The sequence below is a fragment of the Quercus robur genome, chromosome 6 (genome assembly GCF_932294415.1).
Source record: "Quercus robur chromosome 6, dhQueRobu3.1, whole genome shotgun sequence".
NCBI lineage: Eukaryota > Viridiplantae > Streptophyta > Magnoliopsida > Fagales > Fagaceae > Quercus > Quercus robur.
In genome coordinates, this window is record NC_065539.1 from 18,410,190 (window position 1) to 18,433,166 (window position 22,977).

The 22,977-nt window shown below is 32.2% G+C and overlaps 2 protein-coding genes across 2 annotated transcripts; one reads left to right on the forward strand and one right to left on the reverse strand.

Moving 5' to 3' along the window:
* Nucleotides 1–615: 615 nt before the first annotated feature.
* On the reverse strand, nucleotides 616–6,216 carry LOC126733086 (abscisic acid 8'-hydroxylase 1-like). The gene is made up of 9 exons (XM_050436235.1): nucleotides 5,858–6,216; nucleotides 5,062–5,386; nucleotides 4,683–4,832; nucleotides 4,187–4,438; nucleotides 3,187–3,273; nucleotides 2,603–2,681; nucleotides 1,446–1,552; nucleotides 1,208–1,326; nucleotides 616–941 (listed from the first exon to the last, which is right to left on the reverse strand). The coding sequence occupies exons 1-9, from the start codon at nucleotides 6,100–6,102 to the stop codon at nucleotides 848–850; spliced, it is 1,458 nt and encodes a 485-aa protein (XP_050292192.1). The 5' UTR covers nucleotides 6,103–6,216; the 3' UTR covers nucleotides 616–847.
* A 7,973-nt stretch (nucleotides 6,217–14,189) lies between these two features.
* Nucleotides 14,190–19,336, forward strand: LOC126733088 (AAA-ATPase At3g50940-like). Its single transcript, XM_050436238.1, has 2 exons — nucleotides 14,190–15,545; nucleotides 18,583–19,336. The coding sequence occupies exons 1-2, from the start codon at nucleotides 14,529–14,531 to the stop codon at nucleotides 19,066–19,068; spliced, it is 1,503 nt and encodes a 500-aa protein (XP_050292195.1). The 5' UTR covers nucleotides 14,190–14,528; the 3' UTR covers nucleotides 19,069–19,336.
* The last annotated feature ends 3,641 nt before the right edge of the window (nucleotides 19,337–22,977 follow it).

A 22,977-nucleotide genomic window follows, 5' to 3' on the forward strand; every position in this document is an offset into this window, starting at 1 on the left:
TTGGGCATGTCGTCAAAACCTCGCTAATTATCAATAGAAAGGATAAAGTAACAAGTACATTGTCATCATATTAGAATTGCATACTTCCATTCAATCAGGTTAAAACTAATTTTTATTTTAAAATTTTATATTCGTTTAATCTCTGTAGTTTCTTGTAGTTTCATGATATCCATATACTTGCAGTCTAATAGAAATCCCAATTAATATCTTATGCAACACTCCTCTCATACTATTGGACTTACACAAGTGGACCTCTCATGCATGCATGTAAGAGTGAATTGTAATAGTATATGGTAGATTATCCCATATGTATCGAAAATTTAAGCATATGTCTGGAGTTTGACACCCGTATGCTTCTGAGGCAGTACTCAAGGGACCTATATAACTGTGTGATGCTTGGTACACAAGAACATATAGTATATTGGTACACTAGATGATAATCCATGCAATGCACGGCCCACACACTATGTTTTCATTTGGAAACCATTTGCTGGAAATTGATTATCTATGTGACTCAACATGTAATCTCCCATTAATATAGCTTAACCCTTAAAATTTTGCAATAACTAAACCAAGTATATCCTGCTTATATATATATATATATATATATATATATTTGGATGAAGTATATCCTGCTTATATTATGCTTAAAAGCAAATGCTGTCAAATAGTAGGATTCAAGATGAAATCTATTCTATGTTATGAAGTTCATCTTATAAAAACAAAAAACAATACTAGAAGCTTCACTTCTTCTAAACAAGGTTGCAAGCATGCATGCAACTTATAAATTCTCAAACTTTGGCATGGAGAATGAATTCTCTGCACTCATCTTTGCTTACTTCCCATCTCATATGGGCTTCAAAGTTATTGGACAGCCGCTTCTCAGTCTAGGAATATGTGCCTTCTTTTCTAGGCAAACATCAAGATCATCAACTGTCCACCTACACAATAAACGGGGGAGTGTTATTATTGGGGTAATAATCATTTCACAGTGTGTGTATGCACACACTGTGCCACATGGGCTGAAATTAAACACAAATTTAGTTGAAATTATGAAATCGTGTTTTCACAATTTTCAAACCACAATTTCACAATTTGTGTATGGTAGCGTGCGATAAGTTGTGTGACAAGATTTACCAGTTGTTATGTTATGTAGAAGAAATTAGAAAGCATGATGGAATATAGTTACAGTGAAAAAATAACTCACTTGTATCCACTAGTCAGTCGGTGTAAAAAGACCAACATCGTCACTTTTGCCATATTCATTCCTAAGCATGTCCTGGGTCCTGATCCAAAAGCTATGAAACTATATGGCTTTTGCATTCCCTGGCCGGAGGACAAATGCAGATACGTTACTTTATGTCTTAGGCCTAAAAACCATTACTGTAACACATACCAAAACAACAAATATGGGAACATCAAGATCTGGCCAGAGAGCTAATTACATCAAATCTTGAAGGATCGAATTGCCTAGGGTCCTTGTACAGATCTGGGTCATAGTGTATACAAGTTGCATCAATGTTTACATGCCATCCTTTCTTTATCTCAAAACCTGCCATACAAATGCATAAATGAACAAATGGCATTTTTGTCGAGGAGAAAAACAGCTTTCATGAGTGATTATCAAAAAAAAAAAAAAACCAGCTTTCATGAGTGAGAATTGATAGTCACAACTTACAAAAGGACCCACGATGAGTGTTCTTTTTAATAATATTCTATCCTTTGTACAAGTTTTATATAACTAGCTAGTTTCTTGTTTACATATCTATGTTTTAAATTTATATATTTTTTTAAATCACTCTAAAATTAAAAAATAATAGTTAATAATTTTTTTATTTAGGATTATAAATGTAAAAAAAAAAAAAAATCATATTATATTATGGCATTTGTAATGCAACTTATCAATTTATAGACACATCCATTTAGTTATAATAATGCTATATATTTACAAATTAAAAGTCGTATTCATATAATTTTCACAACTCTTTCTTCCCCATTTATTTATTTTTTCTTAAAACAATAAACAGATATCCATAAGTGTAGGACCCGGAGTTCTTAAAAATTTGAAAATGAAATAGTATGAAAATTATATTTATATTTATGTACGTTGCGGTGGATTGCTACTTAGTGAGTTAAATAAATTAATACAATTTTTATTAATTTCATATTTGTATGATATATACATAGATTTTCTTTATATTTTATATAGAGTTTTTTTTTTTTTTTTTTTTTTTGAGAATCAATTTTATATAGTGTTAATCAGCTTCTAACTTTCCTTCCCCCCCCCCCCCCCTCCTTTTTTTTTTTCAAAAAATCAGCTTCTAACTTTTATTGTTGTTGTCAGTAGAGCATGAATTCTCAAGATAGATTATTATTTGATAAATTCCTAACTTCAAAAAATTTTCATTATTATCACTATATAATCTTGGCCCCTTCTTCCTCCAATAAATAAATAAAATCTTGGCCCTTAGAACATTTTTCTGGCTGCATTCATGCCACCGCCTCAAGACCCTTTTACTAGTTTACATGGAGAGAGAGATAAGTGGTAATTAGCAATTTCTTCTTTCCTTTCAACATAATTAAAACAATAAGAGAATCTTGCCTTCTATTTTGCAGTCATTTAGTGCTACACGGGGAAACCACAACAAGACGTTCGACATTCTTAATGTTTCTTTGACAACCTGGAAATGAATGAAGCTAGTAAGATGTCAAGAGCATTATATACACAAAACTTGAATTTCTATATTAAATTGTAAATAACACTTGATTAAAATGAAAGTTGATGTACATATTAAGAATAGAGAATAAGTGCTTGTAGAGTGTGGGGGGCAAGGGCCGGGGTTCAAGTCTCCAGGAGGGAGCTTCACACACATATACACTTAGATGAGGCTAGAGTAGAATTCTATCTTGTATAAAAAAAAAAAGAATAGAGAAATTACGTACTTCGACGGTTGGATTTTCAAAATAATAATCCTATAAAAAGTTATGGAGTGGTATAACTCAATCCTATATATATATATATATATATATATATTCTTTAAATACAAATTGAAAGATCAAAACATGGGACAATTGATAATTTAACAAAACATAGCATATATACACTTATATTCATGGAATAATCTAAAATTGTATAGCTTGCAGGATATTTCATCAACATAGACAGTTCACATTAGATCTCTTAACCTTTGAACCATAGGACATGCTGTTAAGATCTTCAAGAGCAAGTGAAGCTCCTTCAGGTTTGCTTCTGGTGATTGACAATTGTTCTTCCTATAATTTAACAAGAATATTAGTCCAAAAATGAATAAAAAGACCGTATTCAGTGCACAAAACTTCCACTTTTGCAAGCTTTAAGAAATGTCAGACCTTAGTGCCATGGAAAATGCCTTCTACCAAAAGGGAATATTAGTAATCTTCCAAAAGTGAATATTGGTATTAAAAAAAAAAAAAAAAAAAAGTGATAATGAGCAGCCTACCGTGATATTCTGATATGAAAGAAATTCCCACGTTAATGGCAGGTCTGATAAGAAAATCTGGTAATTTGATATGTCTCTACCAATGGCATCTTTGGAAGTATCTTAGAATAAGCAGTGAGTATCCCTGCCCTTTCTACCTAGGAAAATTATTGTTTTATACTCCCAGATGTACACTACTTCTCACAATGTCCACATTTCCCATAACTAGATATGTCCACATTTTTAATGGACGTGCACACTTTACACATGTAAGCAGTGTGACTGTGAACACTTTTGGATTTCAAACAATCAAAGCCCTTCTACGAATTCTTTCACCTTTAAAAAAGAAGTAGAAGGCTGGGGGTTTACATCCTTCCATATTGGAATTATGTCTAATTAAATGATACGTTTGCTATATCAGATACCAAATATGTAAAGTAGATCAATTATTTCAGCATCTTGTTTCAACTTTCAACTTCCCCCTTTTAACTTTTTTCAAGGAGGAAACTTTCAAATAGTAGGTACCTAGTACATACTTTGATTAGGATTTTTTTTTTTTTTGAATAAAGATGGTAATACTTTTTGTATAGGAATTATACTAAAAAGAAAGATGGTTGAAGTTATTGGAAAACTGAAAGAACTTATTCTGGCTTGAGAAATCTTTAAAAGACACCATTAAGTCTAGGTTCTATTGGACACATTGATTTAAAAATATGAATGATACTCACCCTAAGTTTGTCCTGTGCTTCTCTGTTCTCATCAAGAAACTTGACACTCCACATCATTGCAGCTGCAGTAGTGGTCTGTCCTGCAACTATCAATGTCAATAGGTTATCCATAATCTCTGAGTCATCAAGCTTTTCAGAAGAAGGATATGAGTCTCTCTGTAACATGGACTGTAGGAAGTCTTCTGGAGACTCCTTTCCACTCCTTCGTCTACTAATTATCTCTCTAAAGGTTTCCATGAGCCTTTCACGTGCCTGCTTTGACAAATTCTGTTAGTATCAGAAAATTTAAAGTTGAAGATTAAGAAGTATCGTTGGTTCACTATTACAAGGTGCTCATTTTGGAGTGTTTATTTTTTTTATTTTTATTTTTATTTTTTTATAATTTTATTTATTTATTTATTTTTAATGGTTTTAATGATTTTGTTTGCAATAGCATTCCAAGAGGATACTTAATAATCCTGGTTCTTGTGTATCTCTCTAGGGTTGTCCATCTTACCTTGATGCCTTTGTAATATCTGGTGCCTGGAATCATGAAGGGAATGGATAACATGGCATTGGAAACAGAGGTACAGTCTCTTTCGATATCTCGTAACAGGGATTCCTCTGTTATGCTCATTAGCATGTTGCACATTGCATCAAATGTTAACTGTACATTAGACATTGTCAAAAGGTTAGACACTGTACAATTACTTCTAAGTTGTAACCGCTATTTTATTTGGCAGGCTAGATTTCCTATAATCATTCATGACTGAATGCAACTTAGTTTCTTTTCTTGATTTTCATGTCAGTTTACATACTTTAGCTTAATTAGCATATTTTTAGTGTTATATAACAACAAAAACTCACCAATTCAAGTTTAACAATTGTGTTCTTACCTTCATACTGAACTCAAGCACCACAAAGCTTTTCCCACCTTCTTCTAAGTTCTTCAGCCTTTCGCATAGCATTTTGTCGAATTTCTTGACAAACTTAGACAAAGAGTTCATGGAGAAAGGATCAGATAGAAGACCCCTAATCCTTTTGTGACTTTCATGTGGCACACAAAGCAAGCTCTTTCTTCCAACCGCATCTGCCATTGATTTCACATACCCCTTGTTGAAGTGTACAAAATCGTTAGCAAATACCATTCTTGCACCCTCTGGATTTGGAACAAACACATGGATCTTGCCGAACATCCTTGTCTTGAACCACTTCCCGTACCTACATTACCACAACAATCATTTTAATAAGGGATATAGCAATCTACAAAGGCCATTTGAATGAGGGCTAGAAGTACATAGAGGACCAAGAAACATATAGAGCTTAATCTTGATCTATAACATATTAATATCTGCCACAAACTTTAATTTGATTATTATCCATGAATATTGTTTACCCTGATCAATTCATTTTCACTCAGAACTTTGAAACTTTAATGAGGTTGAATCTTATCAAGTAATATCAAAGATTGATTCTGCCAGTTTTTTTTTAAAATGAATTTATAGACTCAAACATCCTCGATTATGGTGTACTAGCATCCCAAAGGTCAACCATAATAGAAGTAGAAATATTCAACAACAAAAAAAAAAAATCTCATTATTAATGAGAAAGAAATATTTGGAGGATTGATTCTCTTCATATACTATGTCTATGTTGAATCAATATTGATAAACATGGAAGAGAATCACTGACCATAGTCGTCGGAGTCTAACAAAATCGTAGCATCCTTTTGTACTATTAGTGGCTGAAAGAAAAGAAATGGTTTCACCAAGATAAGGCAACCCCAGCCGGCCAGGGATGTCATTTTTTCCACTTGTGACTCTTCTCCAAGCTTTTGACACTAGAAAAATAAATACTACAGAAAACACTGCAACAAAATTAATGTCATAGTGGTTCGGTGCTAGAGAAAGTAGCATTTTCTTGGACAAATTGAACATCGGTGGTTTTTTCTCCCCCTTCTTCTTGAAAGCAATCTACTAATTGAAGAAAGAGAAGATCCTAAACTTGTGAATTATATATGGTTATAAGAGGTGGTGCATGTTTATTTTTTTTTTTATAGTAACGAAATACATAACATTTGAATGAGACAGGATGCTCTATCTAGACATTGCACTATAAAATTGTGGAGCATCTTAGGAGGGATGCTTGACACAAAGTTTCGAAGATTCATGCTGGTAAAAGACAATTTTAATGCCACGTTATCCACTATAGACCATTGTTTTAAAGGGGAATTAAGTACGAGTTCAAATTATATTATTTCTGCGAATAAACTAGTGGATTAAGATTAAATTTCATTTGTTTTATATGTTTGACGACAAGGAGGTGAAGATGATGCTTTAGTGATGCTGAGATAGTGAAATGCATGCTTTAGGTGCTAGAAAGCTCCAATACATAAAATTGTACATTATGGTTGTGCCATTTTAATTTTGAACGGTTACTAGAGATGGAGACTGAGCTCTCATGTTGCACATCACGCGTATACAATGAATGAAATAAGCCTGAGATATATACTTGATTACTGCAGTTGAGAATAATTGGAAAATGTTGGGTTTAGTGGAAGAGAAATTCCTCCACAACATGTCAACATTTCAGAAACAATTTAACAATAAAGCCTAGGTGACAACTGACAAATTGTAGTTGGTTGATGAAAAAGTAATGTCAGTAATCCACCCATATTAAAACTAGTGAATGTTTGTCACCTTAAAATTTGTTAGAAATGATTGTGAAAATGTTGTGGATATAACATTATTCTGATGAAAAGATTCCCGTAAAAATTGAAGGACCCATTTATATTGGATTAAGGATTTTGTAATGAGTAGAACGTGATAGAATCATATTTGGAAAAGACGAGTCCATTAAGGTGCAACTGGGGTCGCACTTGGTTACAACTTACAAGGGTGATCACGTAAGACGATAGCTACATTTAAACGAGGGCTAAAAGGACAGCTTGGAGTGGTGTGGCCAGTCATGATCATGGGCATGGCAGTCTTAGCAGATGCAATGCTCAATGTACCAATTTTTATTTATTTTTTTAATTTTTAATTTTTTTTTGCTAGCAATGCACACTTGTACGTGCCTGAAGCCCTGGAGGAAGTGGTCCATGCTTTAATCTAATGCCACGTGTTTTTCCTGCAAAAGCGCCAAAAGCGCCAAAATGATTAACATGATTTTTTTCGAGTTCTTCTAGGACTAGGGAGGGTAATAGAGCAAGGTGGGGTGGGAGAAATAGAATAATGTAAAAAAAAATTAAAAAAAAAAAAAAAAAAAAAAATCTAAGAAACCCTGATTTAAAATGGTAGCATTTGGTTCATTTTCAAATATTCAAAAAAAAAAAATTAAACATTTTAAGGGTCCGTTTGGATACAGCTTATTTTGCTGAAAACTAAAAATACTGTAGAAAAATAATTTTTAAATGTGTGAATAGTATCATGGGACCCATTTTTAATGAAAAAGTTGTTGAAAAAAGAGATTTGTGAGTCTCGTGAACAGTGCACGGGACCCACTGAACAGTACTATTCCAGTGCAATGTGTGGATGTTCAAAGTGGTAATGGGTCCCGTGTACAATGCATGGAACCCATTGGCAGGTTTGTGTTCACGTGCTTCTGGTAAAAAAAAAAAAAAAATGCAAACACAAAACGTGCTGGTTTCATCTAAATCCAAACGCTGCTTAAAAACAAAAAATACTGACAAAATAGGATCATGCTCTAGACTCTTCCAATTAGCAAGTAATAGTTTGTCAGTGCCACCTCTTGAAATCAATATAGGTAAATAAGCATATCCATAAATAAAATAATTTGTGCAAAAAGTAAAGCAGGCTAATATGAAAACAATTGTAACTAATAAAATAATTCACCAAATTTAGACCCTAAGCCTCACATTTGGTAACATAAAAAATCATGACAGCAATAAAATGTAGGCCCTTAGTAGAATTTGATGTGTTTTACTGTCCTAAAACGGTTGTTTGTAGAATCTTTTTAAATGCATATAAAAGCTATTTTTGGTGTGTTATAGAACCGATCATGTGTGGTTTCATTGTTGCTATGTTGCTGCACTATTCACAAGTTGCTGTTCTACACCTAGTCTAGTGCTAGTGTATTAGTGATTTGGCCATTTGGTCAACTACTTAGCTGATATATTTATTGTGGGTCCAAATGCTAACAAAAAAAACAAAATAGCATCAAAAATACCAAATTGTAATCAGCTTGTCAACCTTTTTTTCTTAACAAAGAATAATAATCAAATAACACCACCCAAGCAAGCAACATAAACTATAAAACCCAACAAAATAAAAACCGTACGAAACAATTCTGAAGTTTAAACACTATATTCTAACTTTGTATAGCTTATCCATACCTTCAGGTGCTTTAATCCATCCAAAAGTCTTTCATAAAGCTCTTTGGTCCTTTCAAACTCATTCTCTAATATTTCAAAATCAACGTATGCCTGTTATTAAACAAATAAGAAAAGAGAAAAAAATTAATGGTAACAGAATTCTTTTACAATACAACAAAACCAAGGGCAAGTATATAAAATAATACTAAAGAGATTTTTTTTTTTTTTTTGAATTAATAGCTTTCTCTTTTTGTTTTCCTAAACCTTTTTTTTTTTTTTTTTTTTTTTTTCAGATTTAATAAACTCAATTACTTATAATAATAAAAAATCTTCATTTACACATACCTAAAAAATTATAAAAATACAATTAAACAGGAAATTAAGCTAAGCTAAACCAAATTTGCTAAAAACAATCTAGATAGCAAAAAAAGAACTTAAACACATGAAAGTAAAGAACATTAAAGCAAAAGTTGTAGGATTGTTGTCTCCAAGTTGCTTAAGATCCTGAGGCTGAAAGGCTCTTCAATACTACACCCACGACCCCACTACCTAATACATCCATATCCACAATATATGAGGGCCATAACTTTGATAATGACCCATGTAAAATTTGGATGCAAAGAAGAGAATTTGAGTGAATGAAATTATTGAAACTCAAACTTTAGCACAAAATCAAAGTAAAAGAATGCTATTAGTCTTATTTTATTGGTACCTTCTTGATGAGAAGCAAATGTGGAAGCCACAGAAATAGTTTAATTTTTTGGTCTTCACCGTTGAGAGATCACCAAAACAATCAACAATTAAAGTAGTGGGATCTTCATTTTAGATAAATTTCGAATGAGAGACGGGATACATTCTGCATATAGTGTAAATCTAAATTTGGCTTTTAAAAATAAAAGATTAAAAAATAAAAATAAAATATTGATGATGTGGAAAAACTATGGGAGCTGCAAAGCTGCCGGGCAACCTTCTTCGGCAATACAATTAAAAAACCAAGCAATAAAAAATTCAGACTCATTCCAAAGACTCAAGATGAACAGACCATAAAGAGGTAGAGCTCCAATTGAAAACTATCACCACCACAGCATGAAAGAGGCAATAACAAAATGTAAAAAGGGAATAAAAAACATCAAGCAAAAGAATAGAGCATAAAACAAATTGGGATTTAGTGATACCTCAACTAAATCATTCAGTTTCTGTTAGTATTTATTTATATACTGTGAGGAAAGGAGGAAGGAAGATAGAGAAGCTGCCATTAAAAGGTGGGGAAGGGGAGGGAACCAAATCTGACACGGTGAAACAGAACGTGGGAAGACTGGAATTTTAAATTGTGCAACAAAAGGGAAGGAAATACAGAAAGTTGTAATTGTGATTTTCAAAGGGTTTTTTGGTTGAAAATGCTTGGGTTTGGGCTTTATGGTGGAATTAAATTTATATGAACTAGGCTACTGGAATTAAATTTATAAGAAGTGGGCTTTATGGTGGAAATAGGCTAAAAATTATTTTAATTTTATTAGTATTTTAAAATTATAGGACAAATTTAGAAAATAAGATGAGAATGACATGACTACTGACATGACTCGATGTGAGCATAGTAATATTAAATGCTACACTTCAGCTTTTAGTATTATATAGATATAGATTACAACTTTTGTGCCACAACTTTAACGTGGCTAACTATAAATTAAGGTTAATTACTTTCACTACATGAACTCATCAAGTTTTCTTCACCACTCATAATTAACAATGTCAAAATTGTGGCAAAAGTTGTCTCCATGTTTGTGTGTGTGTATATATATATATATATATATATTTTTTTTTTTTTTTTTTTACCTTAGAAATAATTTGTTTTTTTTTTTCTTTAAATATTAATTAGTGATGCTGATGAGCGTTGTGCCGATGTGTCACCTCGGAGAGATGATGGCACGACACCTTGGCTAAACCCAGTTGGTAGCTTGGCACTTTTGGACTTTTCACTTTTCAGTATTGGTTTGTCGAACATGTTTTTAAGCTTGTTGAAATCATTTACATACTTTTATTGAATGTATTTTAATATCTTTTTTATGATGTCGACTTACCAGACTCTATAGAATTTTTTTGAGAAACAGACTCATAATTTAAAAATTAATTTCACTGGATTCCATAATTTAAGCTTTGCTAAATACTTTCACGTTGTCATGGTTAAACTGTTATAAGCCTTGTTACACCTTCACTAGTGAAACACTTGTTTGGCTAGATACTTTTATCTTAAGACATGTTTGGTATGCCGTAATAGATTTTGTAATGGAATAATTATTAATATGTAACAACTATTTAGTTATTTAGTTGCATCATTGGGAATAATTATTACTTAAGAATAGCTATTCCATAAATTGAGGAATAATTAGTCCTTAAAATGACAATAAAGCTTTTGCTTAGTAGCTGTAACAACTTTTGAAATTAATATATTTTCAAAAATATAGGCTTTCCATATGCGTAATCTTTTAAGAACTTTCCATAGATAACAATTAATTTTATAATAAACATATAAATATGAATAATTATTACATTACAACATCTCTTATTCATATTAATAAAATATTACTATTTTTATTGTAATCTTCAACTGGTGTACCAATCATGCCCTTAATCTTATTTAACAAATCATCTGGACTTAGCTAAATACACCATCTTGACTTTGCTATTATCTTAGGTTTTTGATCCCATAATCTAAATTTTGTTGAACATGTTATTTTGAAATTTGAGCATATTACCTTGATTTCACCGTATTCAAATCTTCTATATTTCCTAGGGTACTTTACCAATAAATTTCCTTAAATCTTAACCACTCTTTTATAATTTAAGAGCTTGGATTTTGCCATATCAACATTCTACTAATAGTACTCTTAAAATAATAAAATAATGTTGCAAACAAAACAATTAAGATTATTGTCAGTGCATTCTCAAAAAAAAAAAAAAATTTATTGTTAGTGGAATGTACATGACAAAATCCAAACTATTAAATCATTAAAAAATGGTTAAAATTTAAGGAAATTTATTTGGTAGAGTATACTAGGAAATCTAAAGGATCTAAATCCGACTTTACGATATACATATTTCTGGCATTGTTGCTATGCTTGAGCAGATCTGTTTAGTTTTTCTTCTGCCTTGTGCTATGCTTTATGCATAGGTTTAACTAATCACCATTTTTTTTAATAAGTTAAAAAAGAAAAATCACCATTGTGCATCTTCTACATGGATATATTTGATACCATCAAAATATTCTGCAACCAATCTTAGTGTTGTTGGGCACTTCATAACAATAAGTCAGTAACGAACGAACAACTCACACCTGTTGAAGGTTGTACGGACTATTTCAACATCATTGAATCACCTATGAGTGACATCCATCATGATGTTTAATGCTCTATAATCTATCTTCACAAAGTAAAAAGGAGTATTTATTTTTCCCATATTGTTAATTTCCTTTTCTACATTATTGTCAATAGTGGTGGCTTTTATTGTCAATAGTGGTGGCTTTAGGCCTAGGCTATGCCTAAGTTAACCTATCCCCCCACCCCGCCCCCCGACCAATAATTATATTAGGATTCTGTAAGGAATCATCAGTTAAGTTATTCGTCCAATTCTGAGTTTTAAAGAACCTTTTAAGAACTGCAAAAAGAAGAAATTAATCGAAGTAGCCACCAAAGTGTGCTCACGTGGGGGAGCCTTTGACAATCTAGTTAGTGATTTGGCTTTTAGAATAAGAAGAATATTTTTCTGTTGATATTGCATGCCTTATTTTGTAGGTGTAAGGCAGGTTTTATACTTCTCTTCATGCTAACCTGCTTTAGGGAATTGATTGTGGCATGTCTTTATTAGGGTAACAATGCTCGGTGCTTTATAAGCATCATCCATGGAGGATAATGATTAGTCGATTATTTTTCTTATATCAACTACCACACATTTAAAGTGAGTATTGAATATCGTCATCAATTATTCATTCAATATAGATGACTATTATATATTTATCTTTCTTACTCATCAAGTCTCAAAGCCTCTTATCAGAAATAAGACCCCAAAATTGAGAAAGTATTTTATACACTCGCTCCATAGTTTTTGCCCCCTATTGTACAAAAAAATATTGTAGACAACCAAGTTGAATGAGTCTTAAGCTTGTGCACTCCACCCTCGTGAGAGAAGATTTTTATGTAATTGCTAAACAAGATAATTAATCCAAAATATGACATGGATTCCAGCAAAAGACCCTGACAATAATTTGGTGGGGATGTGCGAAACTTCGCTGCACAAGCCTGTTAGCCGAAAATTGACCCATTGAATAAGTTGCTTATTATGCACGTAGGTGTGGAATTGGGACTTGGACTTCCTATGCATTGACCAAAAGTCCACTCGCAAATAGGCCATATGAAAGCCCGTTCACAAGAATGGGCCCACATTAATTGATCAGAAGTCAGTATATCTGAATAATAAATTAACTTCCAATCAAGAACAAACTGTTTATGTATAGCTCAAATTCCGCTTGAAAAAGATGTTGGTTTAATTAGGAAAGAAGCTAAGTTTAGACTCGATTATTAAATGAGTCAAACTTAAATATAATAATGTACTCGTGAATAAACTCGTGAACATGATGGCTCGATTTAATTATATATAATATTATATTTATATATGTATATTTGTCTAAAAATATATTTATATAACTTAAAATTAGATTGTATAAGTCTGTCAATATGTTCATATGATATTAAATCATTATTAATAGCTTATTGATGATATAAACAATTTATTCATAGTAAAAATTAATAGAACTATGAAGAGGTAAAATAATTTAGCCATAATTTCACATTATATAATGAAAGAATAAGTTAATCAAGTAGCCCATGAACAAGTTAGAGATTGATCGACAAGAATATGAGTCAAGCTTGAACATAAAATTTTGTTTAGTGATGAGCTCGAACTCAACTTATGTTGAAATAAAAAATTAAATGAACAAGTTTGAATTTTTAATACTCAGCTTGGCTTAACTTGGCTCATTTACAACTCTACTTTTAATTTCCACGTCGGTGTTCAATGGCACTGCAAGTAAGCAAAACCTTTTGTCTTTAAGAAAAATGCAATACTAGTTTAGTTTTCCTAGAGCATGAATATTGTTATCAAACGACACATTCTAGTCTAAAAGAAATGAACATAAAATTAAACAAATCTATTGTTTGGAATCTACACAATCCCTTTTTCTTATATTTTGGCCTCAACTTGAGAGGCCTGAGATCAATTCTCACACACTTTTTTTTATACATCACTCATTCTATCATACATAGCGTCTTTCATATTGTATACATTAATATTTGTGACCATCCAAGATGATGGTGTTGCTTTGGCTAGTCTATCCTAATCCAACAAGCTTGAAGGTTTGGATCAGAAAGCCCGTGCAACTCCTATTAAAAATCAAGAAAAAAATCAAAAAGCCCGTGCAGCATGGATTCTATATTTTATTTTATTGATCAGGTTTCTTGGTTTTTGATTTTCCATCCCATGAATATAGACAACCCGTAATTTTCCAATAGCTTTTGGTCATCTAGGTCTTAGATTCAAAATTATTGACTTAGAAGTTAAGTCATAGACCAAGGGTAGACAAGTTTGTGATCCTCGTAAGCCCAAGAGATCTCAATCTCATTTCTTGACGAAGATTTCAAAGTCTACACAGTCAACAAATTTTGGAGAGAAAATAACAAACAAAAGAAAAAGAACGCTGGCTACCTAATCCCGACGGAAGGACAAATCAAACAATGGCTTCTCTATATTTTGGAATGTTGCGTTGGATTCAACAACCCCATTGCCATTGGCCCCATAATTTTCTCTGCATTAGTCCAATCTTTCTTTTACATTTATCCTAGGAAAGAAAAACAATAAACTAGACACTCTCACTAGACAAAAACAAGCACAAGATCATCAAGATCAAATTAAAGTCAAAACCAATATTTCTCAAGGCCTAAAACTTTGAGGGCTAATTGGAAAAACACAAACAAAACAAAAATGGAGGCCTCATCTTCTGTAGAAACCAAATTGGCCACAGCAAAGACTGTTCTCTCAGCCGCAGCTTCTGTGGCTGCCACTGCTATGCTTTTTCGATCAATAGCCCAAGATTTCTTGCCCCATGAATTCCAAGGCTTGCTTTTCTCTGGCATCAGAAGCTTCTTCAATCGCTTCTCGTCCCAGATCACCATGGTTATCGACGAGTTTGATGGTCTCGTCAACAACCAAATCTACGAGGCTGCAGAGATCTACTTGGGTGGCAAAATCTCACCCAACACACAAAGACTCAAGGTGTGCAAGTCCGATAAAGAAAAGGACTTTACAATCGCCATGGAACGCAATGAAGAAGTGATGGATATCTTTAATGGGGTTAAGCTCAATTGGGTTTTAGTCTGTCGCCAAGTTGAGTCAAGAAGCTTTCACAACCCTCGTGATCTCAATTCCACACTACGCTCTGAGGTCCGATCTTTCGAGCTTACTTTCCACAAGAAACACAAAGACATGGTTTTGACTCATTACCTACCCTACATTGTACAAGAAGCAAAGTCCAAGAAACAAGAAATCAAGTCATTGAAGATCTTCACTGTTAGCCCTGATAGCATGTACGGTAATCTAGCAGACGTGTGGACCTCTACGAACCTTGATCACCCAGCAACATTTGACACGGTTGCCATGGACTTAGAGATCAAGAACTTTATTCTCAAAGATCTTGAAAGGTTTGTGAAGAGGAAGGAGTACTATAGGAAGGTTGGGAAGGCTTGGAAGAGAGGGTACTTGTTGTATGGTCCTCCGGGTACTGGGAAATCTAGCTTGATTGCTGCAATGGCGAATTACTTGAATTTTGATGTCTATGATTTGGAGCTTACGGAGATTCAGGTCAACTCGGAGCTTAGGAGGTTGCTCATTGCAATGGCCAACAAGTCCATTTTGGTGGTGGAGGATATTGATTGTACCATTGAGTTTCAGGACCGATCGGCAGAAACAGACTCTTCGTCACGCCACTCCCAACAGAGACAGGTTAGGTTTCTAGTATGGTTGACTTCCTTTCTTTTTGTGTTTTAATTTGTGATGACATACTAAATAATTGGCAAGATGTATAGTTTGAAGTGATTGTTTTTAGTTTTTTCAACAAACTTGAAGTGATTGATTTTAATTCCAAACATATATAAAGTGGTCTTTTTTTAGCTTTGATGTGTCTAATGGAGTGATTATGTGTTATTACAAAGGACTAAAAGAATTCACTTTAAATTTTAGAAACCAAAATGACTGATTGACTAAAATTTGGGGATTAATAGTATATTTTGGCCTAAAATGAATATTTTGTCTTAGTGTGTGTTTGGGTTCACTTATAAGCTGCGTTGCGTTTTGTTCCTGCGTTTTTGTTCTTCTTTTTTTTTTTTTTTTTTTTTTTCACGCGTTTTGGTGTATTGTGGTTACTGTTCATTGAACAGTAACCGCAAATGTTGACTTTCCGTAGTGAACAGTGCACGAATGCACTGTTCACGGACCCACAAATTACATTTTTCAACAACTTTTTCATTAAAAATGGGTCCCACGATACTATTCACACATTTAAAAATTATTTTGTTACAGTGTTTTCAGTTTTCAGTTTCAGCAAAATAAGTTCTATCCAAACAGACCCTAATCTAAAAGCCTTTAAAAAGTTTGTGGAAAAGAGAGGCTATCTAGGAATGTTAATCTTAATCCTAAATCAACATTCAATGATTTTACAAAGTAATAAAAAGTTGTATAATTGAAGCTTCTCCTCAAATTGATAATTTTGGGTGGTTGTTTCCCCTTTAAAAGCTCTAGAAATCTGTGTGGTATTATTTCTTTCTTTGTCACTCTCAGGGGAGTCTAATGTGTTGCTATGAAGTCCTATTGGAGGTTTGGCCCTAATAACAAAAACAAACTCAATTTCATTCTCTTAGCATCTATCTTTGTTGATTCACCAATCAAAACGCATATGTATGCAGGAAAATAGTTAAAAAAACCAAACAGATATTGCCTGTCCATATAATAATTGCCTTTCAAAATAAAATATGGGATTGAAAAAAAAAAAAAAGAATTTAATTGTAGAGTTGTAGTTGCCTAGTTGGTGGGGTTATGGTATAGATGTGGACAACGGGCTCTCTGACCTCACTAGCGACTTGAGCCCAAAAAAAAGGCTCTGTAAATCGCAGTGTCTGGTTGTTGCATAAAGTGAGAGAGACATTTTTGACTTTTTGTTTATAGGGAATGGAAAATGTGCATTATTTATTTATTCACTGTAGGGTTAACTGGGCTGAAGGCGCCACTCAGTACTCAGGCCCATTGTCTTAGTTTACTCTTAATTATTGCGTAGGGATTCCTGTGATCTTGTCACGTCATCAGACTGGTAGTGAAGTTTTTATATTTTATATATATATTTTTTAATTTAGTTTTTGGGCCCAAATGAATGAGAAGATTTTGTGCCTTCACTGAAAATATTTTTTTTTTAGTGTGAGATGTTTTGTTACAAGTTTTTTTACATATATTATTTTTATGTATAGGTTTTTAAAATCATTTTTAAAAATAATTATATTTTTACTCTATTTTAAGAAAAGTAAAATAAATCTATACCAAACACATTTATATATTGAATTTGGTTGTTTGCTTAAACTTACAGTATTTTATCTTACAAAACGCATTTCATGAAGTATAATCAATGCTTTATAGGCATTGATCATGCTTCATGAATCATGATATGTCTAAGACTTATATAGGCACAATACTTTAAGTGGAATACATTAAAATTTTATAATTGAATTTAAACCTTGATTATATTACTCTATTTGTTTATTTCATTGTACACATGTTGCTATAACCAATCACATTTCGTTTGTTTAGCATACTTTCTTTTTTATATGAATATTCTGTTTGTTTTATCGACATCATCAGCCTAAGCATGCAAGCAAAAGCCCAATAACTTCTCGCCTCGTAGATATGACTTTTTCAATTACAAGAACTCTTTTCATTTAGGATATGTCTCTTTTCAACTTTGAATGATAAAAATACTTAAGAGCATCTGGGAATGTTAAAAAAAAAAAAAAAAAAAAAAAAAAAAAAAAAATCCTATTTTGCATCTTTAAACATTATTTTATCTATTTTACTAACTTATTTTACAATTCACTCTACACCTCAGATTTTATTTTTACATACAACCCAATAAAATAATATAAACTACCTAATAAAATAATAAAAAATATTTTCTCTCTCTCTTTCGTCCCACTATATTTTTCTCTTCACACACAATCACAAGATTAAATTTTTTTTTTCTTTACAACCTATGAATAGTAAGGTTACATATATGCAACCTTACTATTCATAGGTTGCAATTTTTTTAAGTATACAAACCCAGATGGAGTGAGTTTTTGCTGTCTTGGGTTGTAAAATAGCAATTGGGGGGTGTTTACACCCCCCAATGCTAGTGCTCTTAGGTGTCTTGATGTAGTGCTTCAAGCTCTCGTATAGAGGTAGGCACCTCCTATATAAGAGCCCGAACTACTGCTGCAAGATTACCTAAGAATTACCTCCTTGAATGACTAGATTATCTAATGTCTTTCTTTCATAATGACTATTTTACTCTTTGAAATTTGACATTAGCACTATTCATAATTAGGGATGGAGCCACTTTTTAGACTTGAGGGTCATCCCCCCAAATTTTGAAAAAAGAATTAGTATGTATTTATACAAGTATTAATTTTAGTAATTTGGTTCAATAAAATTACACTTGACTCACCCTTAACGATATCATTATCCTTCTCAAAGGTCATTAAATAATTTATGAATCTAAAATCCTAAAATAAAATTAAAAAGCCCAACAACAAATAGCCCAACAACAAAATCCCAATAGCAAAATTATAAAAAATTTAGTCCTGTCAATCAATTTTATTTTGTGAGCATTGTCCCTCTTAGCCCCTCTAACTCCAAGTCTTGACTTTGTCTTTGTTTACAACTTATCATCTTGGCAATTGTGAATTATTTTGTGAATGTATATCATTGTTCTTCTGAATAAAATATTCTATTGTGATAGGTGACATTGTCTGGCCTGCTCAATTTCATTGATGGGCTTTGGTCGAGTTGTGGCGATGAGCGGATTATCATTTTTACCACCAACCACAAGGACAAGCTAGACTCGGCATTGTTGCGCCCAGGACGCATGGATGTCCACATTCACATGTCCTATTGCACCCCATATGGATTTACAGTTCTTGCTGCTAATTATCTTGGGATTAAAGAGCATGCACTGTTTGGAGAGATTGAGGAGGCTATTGGAACCACCCAAGTAACCCCAGCTGAAGTAGCAGAGCAACTGATTAAGCACGACGAGCCTGACATTGTTCTTAGGGGATTGATCGAATTCCTCAAACTGAAAAGGATAGAAAATGAGGAAGCTAAGGCCAAAAAGAACGAAATAGCAGATCAAGGAGGAGATGAAGAAAAGCAAAGTGATCAAGAACATGAGTGTGAGACAGTGAAAGATAAGAAATTAGATAGTGACGAAAAAGGTGACAATTAGATTACTCTGTTATCATCATTCTATGAGAACTTAGAAAAATAGGCCTAAATTTCTTTTCAAAACATGGGAAAAAAAATGTGAGAGCATGAAGTCTTATTTGGAATATTACATAGATGACTTTTTACAAAGTGGCTTTGAAAAGCAATTGTTTTACTTCGTTTTTCTTGTCGGGGCATCACTCATCTTACAGTGACCACAACCAAGAAGTCGGTATCCTTCTCATCTATAAAAAATATCTAGTGGACGACAAGTTACACTAGTTAATTGCCATGGGGATTTTTGACACCAGCTGAGCTAATTTAAGATTTGTTGCTTTCATAGCTGAGCTAGAGACCATCCCAGAGTTAATTATGTTATGATATCCCAATAACATGAGCAGTGAGAGATTTCCTTGTAAGTAATTAAATAAAAATTGTTTGAGCATGGATAATATATCTGTTTAGAAGCTATATTATAATTTCGAAAATTTTGTTTTAGATAAATAATATTTTTGCAAAAGTTTTAATTAGAAGCTTGAGATATCAACCATCAAATTCTAGATGATAATGGGAAACATTTTTTTTTACCCTCTGTATCTGCCCGTGGGATACACAATCTTTGGAGTTTATACATCCTAAATAAGAGTAAATTCGTCCTTATGACATTAATTCTTAAGTAGTTTATGTATAAAGACTAGTACTTCACCCAATATTTCAATCTCAAATTTCATGACACTAATTGAGAGACTCTAATATGTTGGAGAATTATAAGAACTAGCCACAGACTCATACAATGCATGGAAAATTTTGAATATTTGTTATTTATTTAATGAAAAATAAAAATAGTAAATGAGACTTATAGTCTCAAATCATTCTTTAAATGATATGATTATTTTCTAACAAAATATAATTGATATAATATATTGGATTTTCTAAATTAAGCTATTAATATTTGTTACTTGAAAGTTATTTAAAATTTAAATTTTGTTATTTGAAAATTTATGATTTCTTTTTTAAAAGAAACATAATGCATTTTACATTCAATTATCATATAAGATAGATATTTTTATAAATGGCAAAACTTAGGTACAATATCTTAAATATAGTACCTTAGGTTCCTCACTTAAAATTTTGAAATCTGTCCAATTTAAAAACCCAAACAAACAACAATAAAATAGTATTTGTTTTTGTTTTTCTCTTTTATTCCTCCATTCTGTGAGAAAACGTAGAAGGTAGAACTGTAGAACCCCATGGAATTAGATCTCTCCAACTTCTTACCCTCAATCTAAACCAAATTGAAGCCAACAAAGGGTAAAAAAGCCGGTGGGTGAAGGGTAAGAAGAAGAAGGTAAGGATTGAGGAGGAGAAGGTAAGGGATGAGAAGGTGAAGATGCAAGTGAAGAAGTGAAAGTGGCTCTTGATTTTGGAGATTTTGAAAAGATTCACATGTGGGTTTGAAGAGATTTTGTAGATCAAATAGCGGTGGTCCTTGATTTTGGAGATTTGGACTTCCTAGAAGCCATGAGAGAGAGAAAAGATGAGATTTTTTTTTTTGTTGCTTTTTCCCCCTTTCTTCTTTATTTTTTTGCTGGGGCTTTTTTGTTTGCTTTTGATAATGATATCTGTTTATTCTTTAGCAGAAGTCATAGATCCTACAATTCGAAAGATCTGAAGCCATGGGTTCTCTTGTAGTTGTAGTATAGGAAAAAGAAGGAAGAAGGGGAAAAAAAAATTAGTTTTAACGCTGTTTGTCTTGGTTGTTAAATTGGATAGATGTCAAAATTTTAAGTGGGGAACCTAAGATATTGTACCTAAATTTTACTCTTTTATAAATAATGTATTGTGTAGTTAAAATTTGTTTCTAGTACTACTTAAAAACAATTCATCCTCTATACATCTTACATGACCTAAAGAGAAAGCAGATATAAATAAATTCATAACTTATATTAGAAAAAAAATACAAAACTTTAATAACATTAAAAAAAAAAATGTAATTTCATTAAGTTACGCTAAGAATGTGACATGATTGTCATGAATCAGCTCCTCTCTACACAAACTTCTCCTCCAAGGCATCACCAAATTGGATCAAACTAGACCAAAGTGGACCAAATGGACTAAATAAGATTAAAATGGACCAAATTGAATCGAAATGGACCAAAGCGGACCGAAGTGGACCAAAATAGACCTAAGTGGACCAAAATTGACCAAATAGATCAAAATGCTACATTGATGTGGCTCAATATATAAGAACGTAGCAACCATAAATGTCATGCATTAACTTTTAAAGTTTATATATAGATAATACTTTGTCCAACCTTTTTTGGAAAATAAGAAATGAGAGATTCAAATCCTGATTCTCCTCATAAAAAGAGAGTAAACAATGACACCACCCTAAATACTAATCTTATAAATTGCCTATTTCTAGTTGTAGATGTCTCATTTTGTCTAAACTCAACACATCAGGGGAGTAAAAAAAAATTGTTGTGATTTAGGGCTAGAAAAAGTGCATTTACTTGGACAATAAAGTAAAACAAACAAAATACAAAAAACAAAAAACAATATTTTAACGATTAAGCCGACTCCAAACCTATGTCCACGACTAATGCTAACCAAAATGAACTATCAACTATATATGAATTAAAATCATTTTCAATCAAACCTCACAAACCAAACCAACAAAGTTACATAGTTACAAAAACAACACTCATAAACCTCACAAAAATGAACAAAAACATAAACTAACATACCTGGCACACAAACTCACAATTCCAAACTCCAAGTACATTAATAACTCTAGCATAACAAATACACTCAATAAGTCTCTCATACAAAATTAAAAGAGATAAAACACTCAAATTACTCATCATATAAACTCACTCCATGTTCTTTTAAGAGTACTCTGTCCATATGGGAGAACTTGTGAACAAAAGACACTAAACCCTTTGCACCAATATTTATTTATAATGCTCTAATTCTATTCTTACATAGACAAGAAATAGTCAATTACTTGTTTAAGAAAGAACCTTCATTCCATACCAAAGAAAATTATTTTCTTTTTAACCAAGGAAAAACTATTTCCTCCCACACCAAGAAATCTTAAACCAAATCAAACTAGAATTTGCGGTAATTTCTCACTGTTTTCATGGGCCAAATAAAAAAAAAGAAAGAAAAAAAAAAAAAAAACTAGTAGCAAAAATAAGCTGAATAGTAAAATAAGCTGGCTTTTTGCTGAGATTCGCTTATTTTGCTAAACTGAAAACTTTTTACTGAAAATACTATAGATAAAGGTAAAAATTAGCTGAAATAATATAGTGAGACCCATGAATAGTAACAAAAATAAACTGAATAGTAAAATAAACTGATTTTTTAAGCTGGAGCCAAATGCACACTTAATATAAGAATAATTTCAATAAAACTTCAATGCTATGATGCCAATGAAGCAATAAAAAATACAAATAATAAATGTTATATTGAAACATCCGTTTTATTTTTGCCCACTCATCTTTCCATCCCAAAGGATTTGTGATGGAGAGCCAGAACCTCTAATGCAAGCAAAGAGTTAGTGGAGGAAATTACTACTTAAAGATTTGAAAGGTTCTAGGACTAGTGCAAGCAAAACATTGATAGAGGTTTCATAGAAAGTCTAGACTACAAAGGTTTTGTGAATCGGGACTATTTATAACTCTTCCTTTATTTGTGGATTTTATACAAGATTGTTTCCGTCATTAAAGTCAATTGCAGAGTCAAGATTTTAGCGTAGAGGGACAAGTAATAATTATGAAATTTTGATTAAAATAGAAAATATAGTGTAAATGTAGGTTATAAATTGTTTTTGGGCATTTTGTTAGGGTAGTTAGTTTTATCATTATTGTTAGGTTGTATGATATTTTCTTTTCTCAAAGAAAAAAAAAAGATTGTATGATATTTTTAT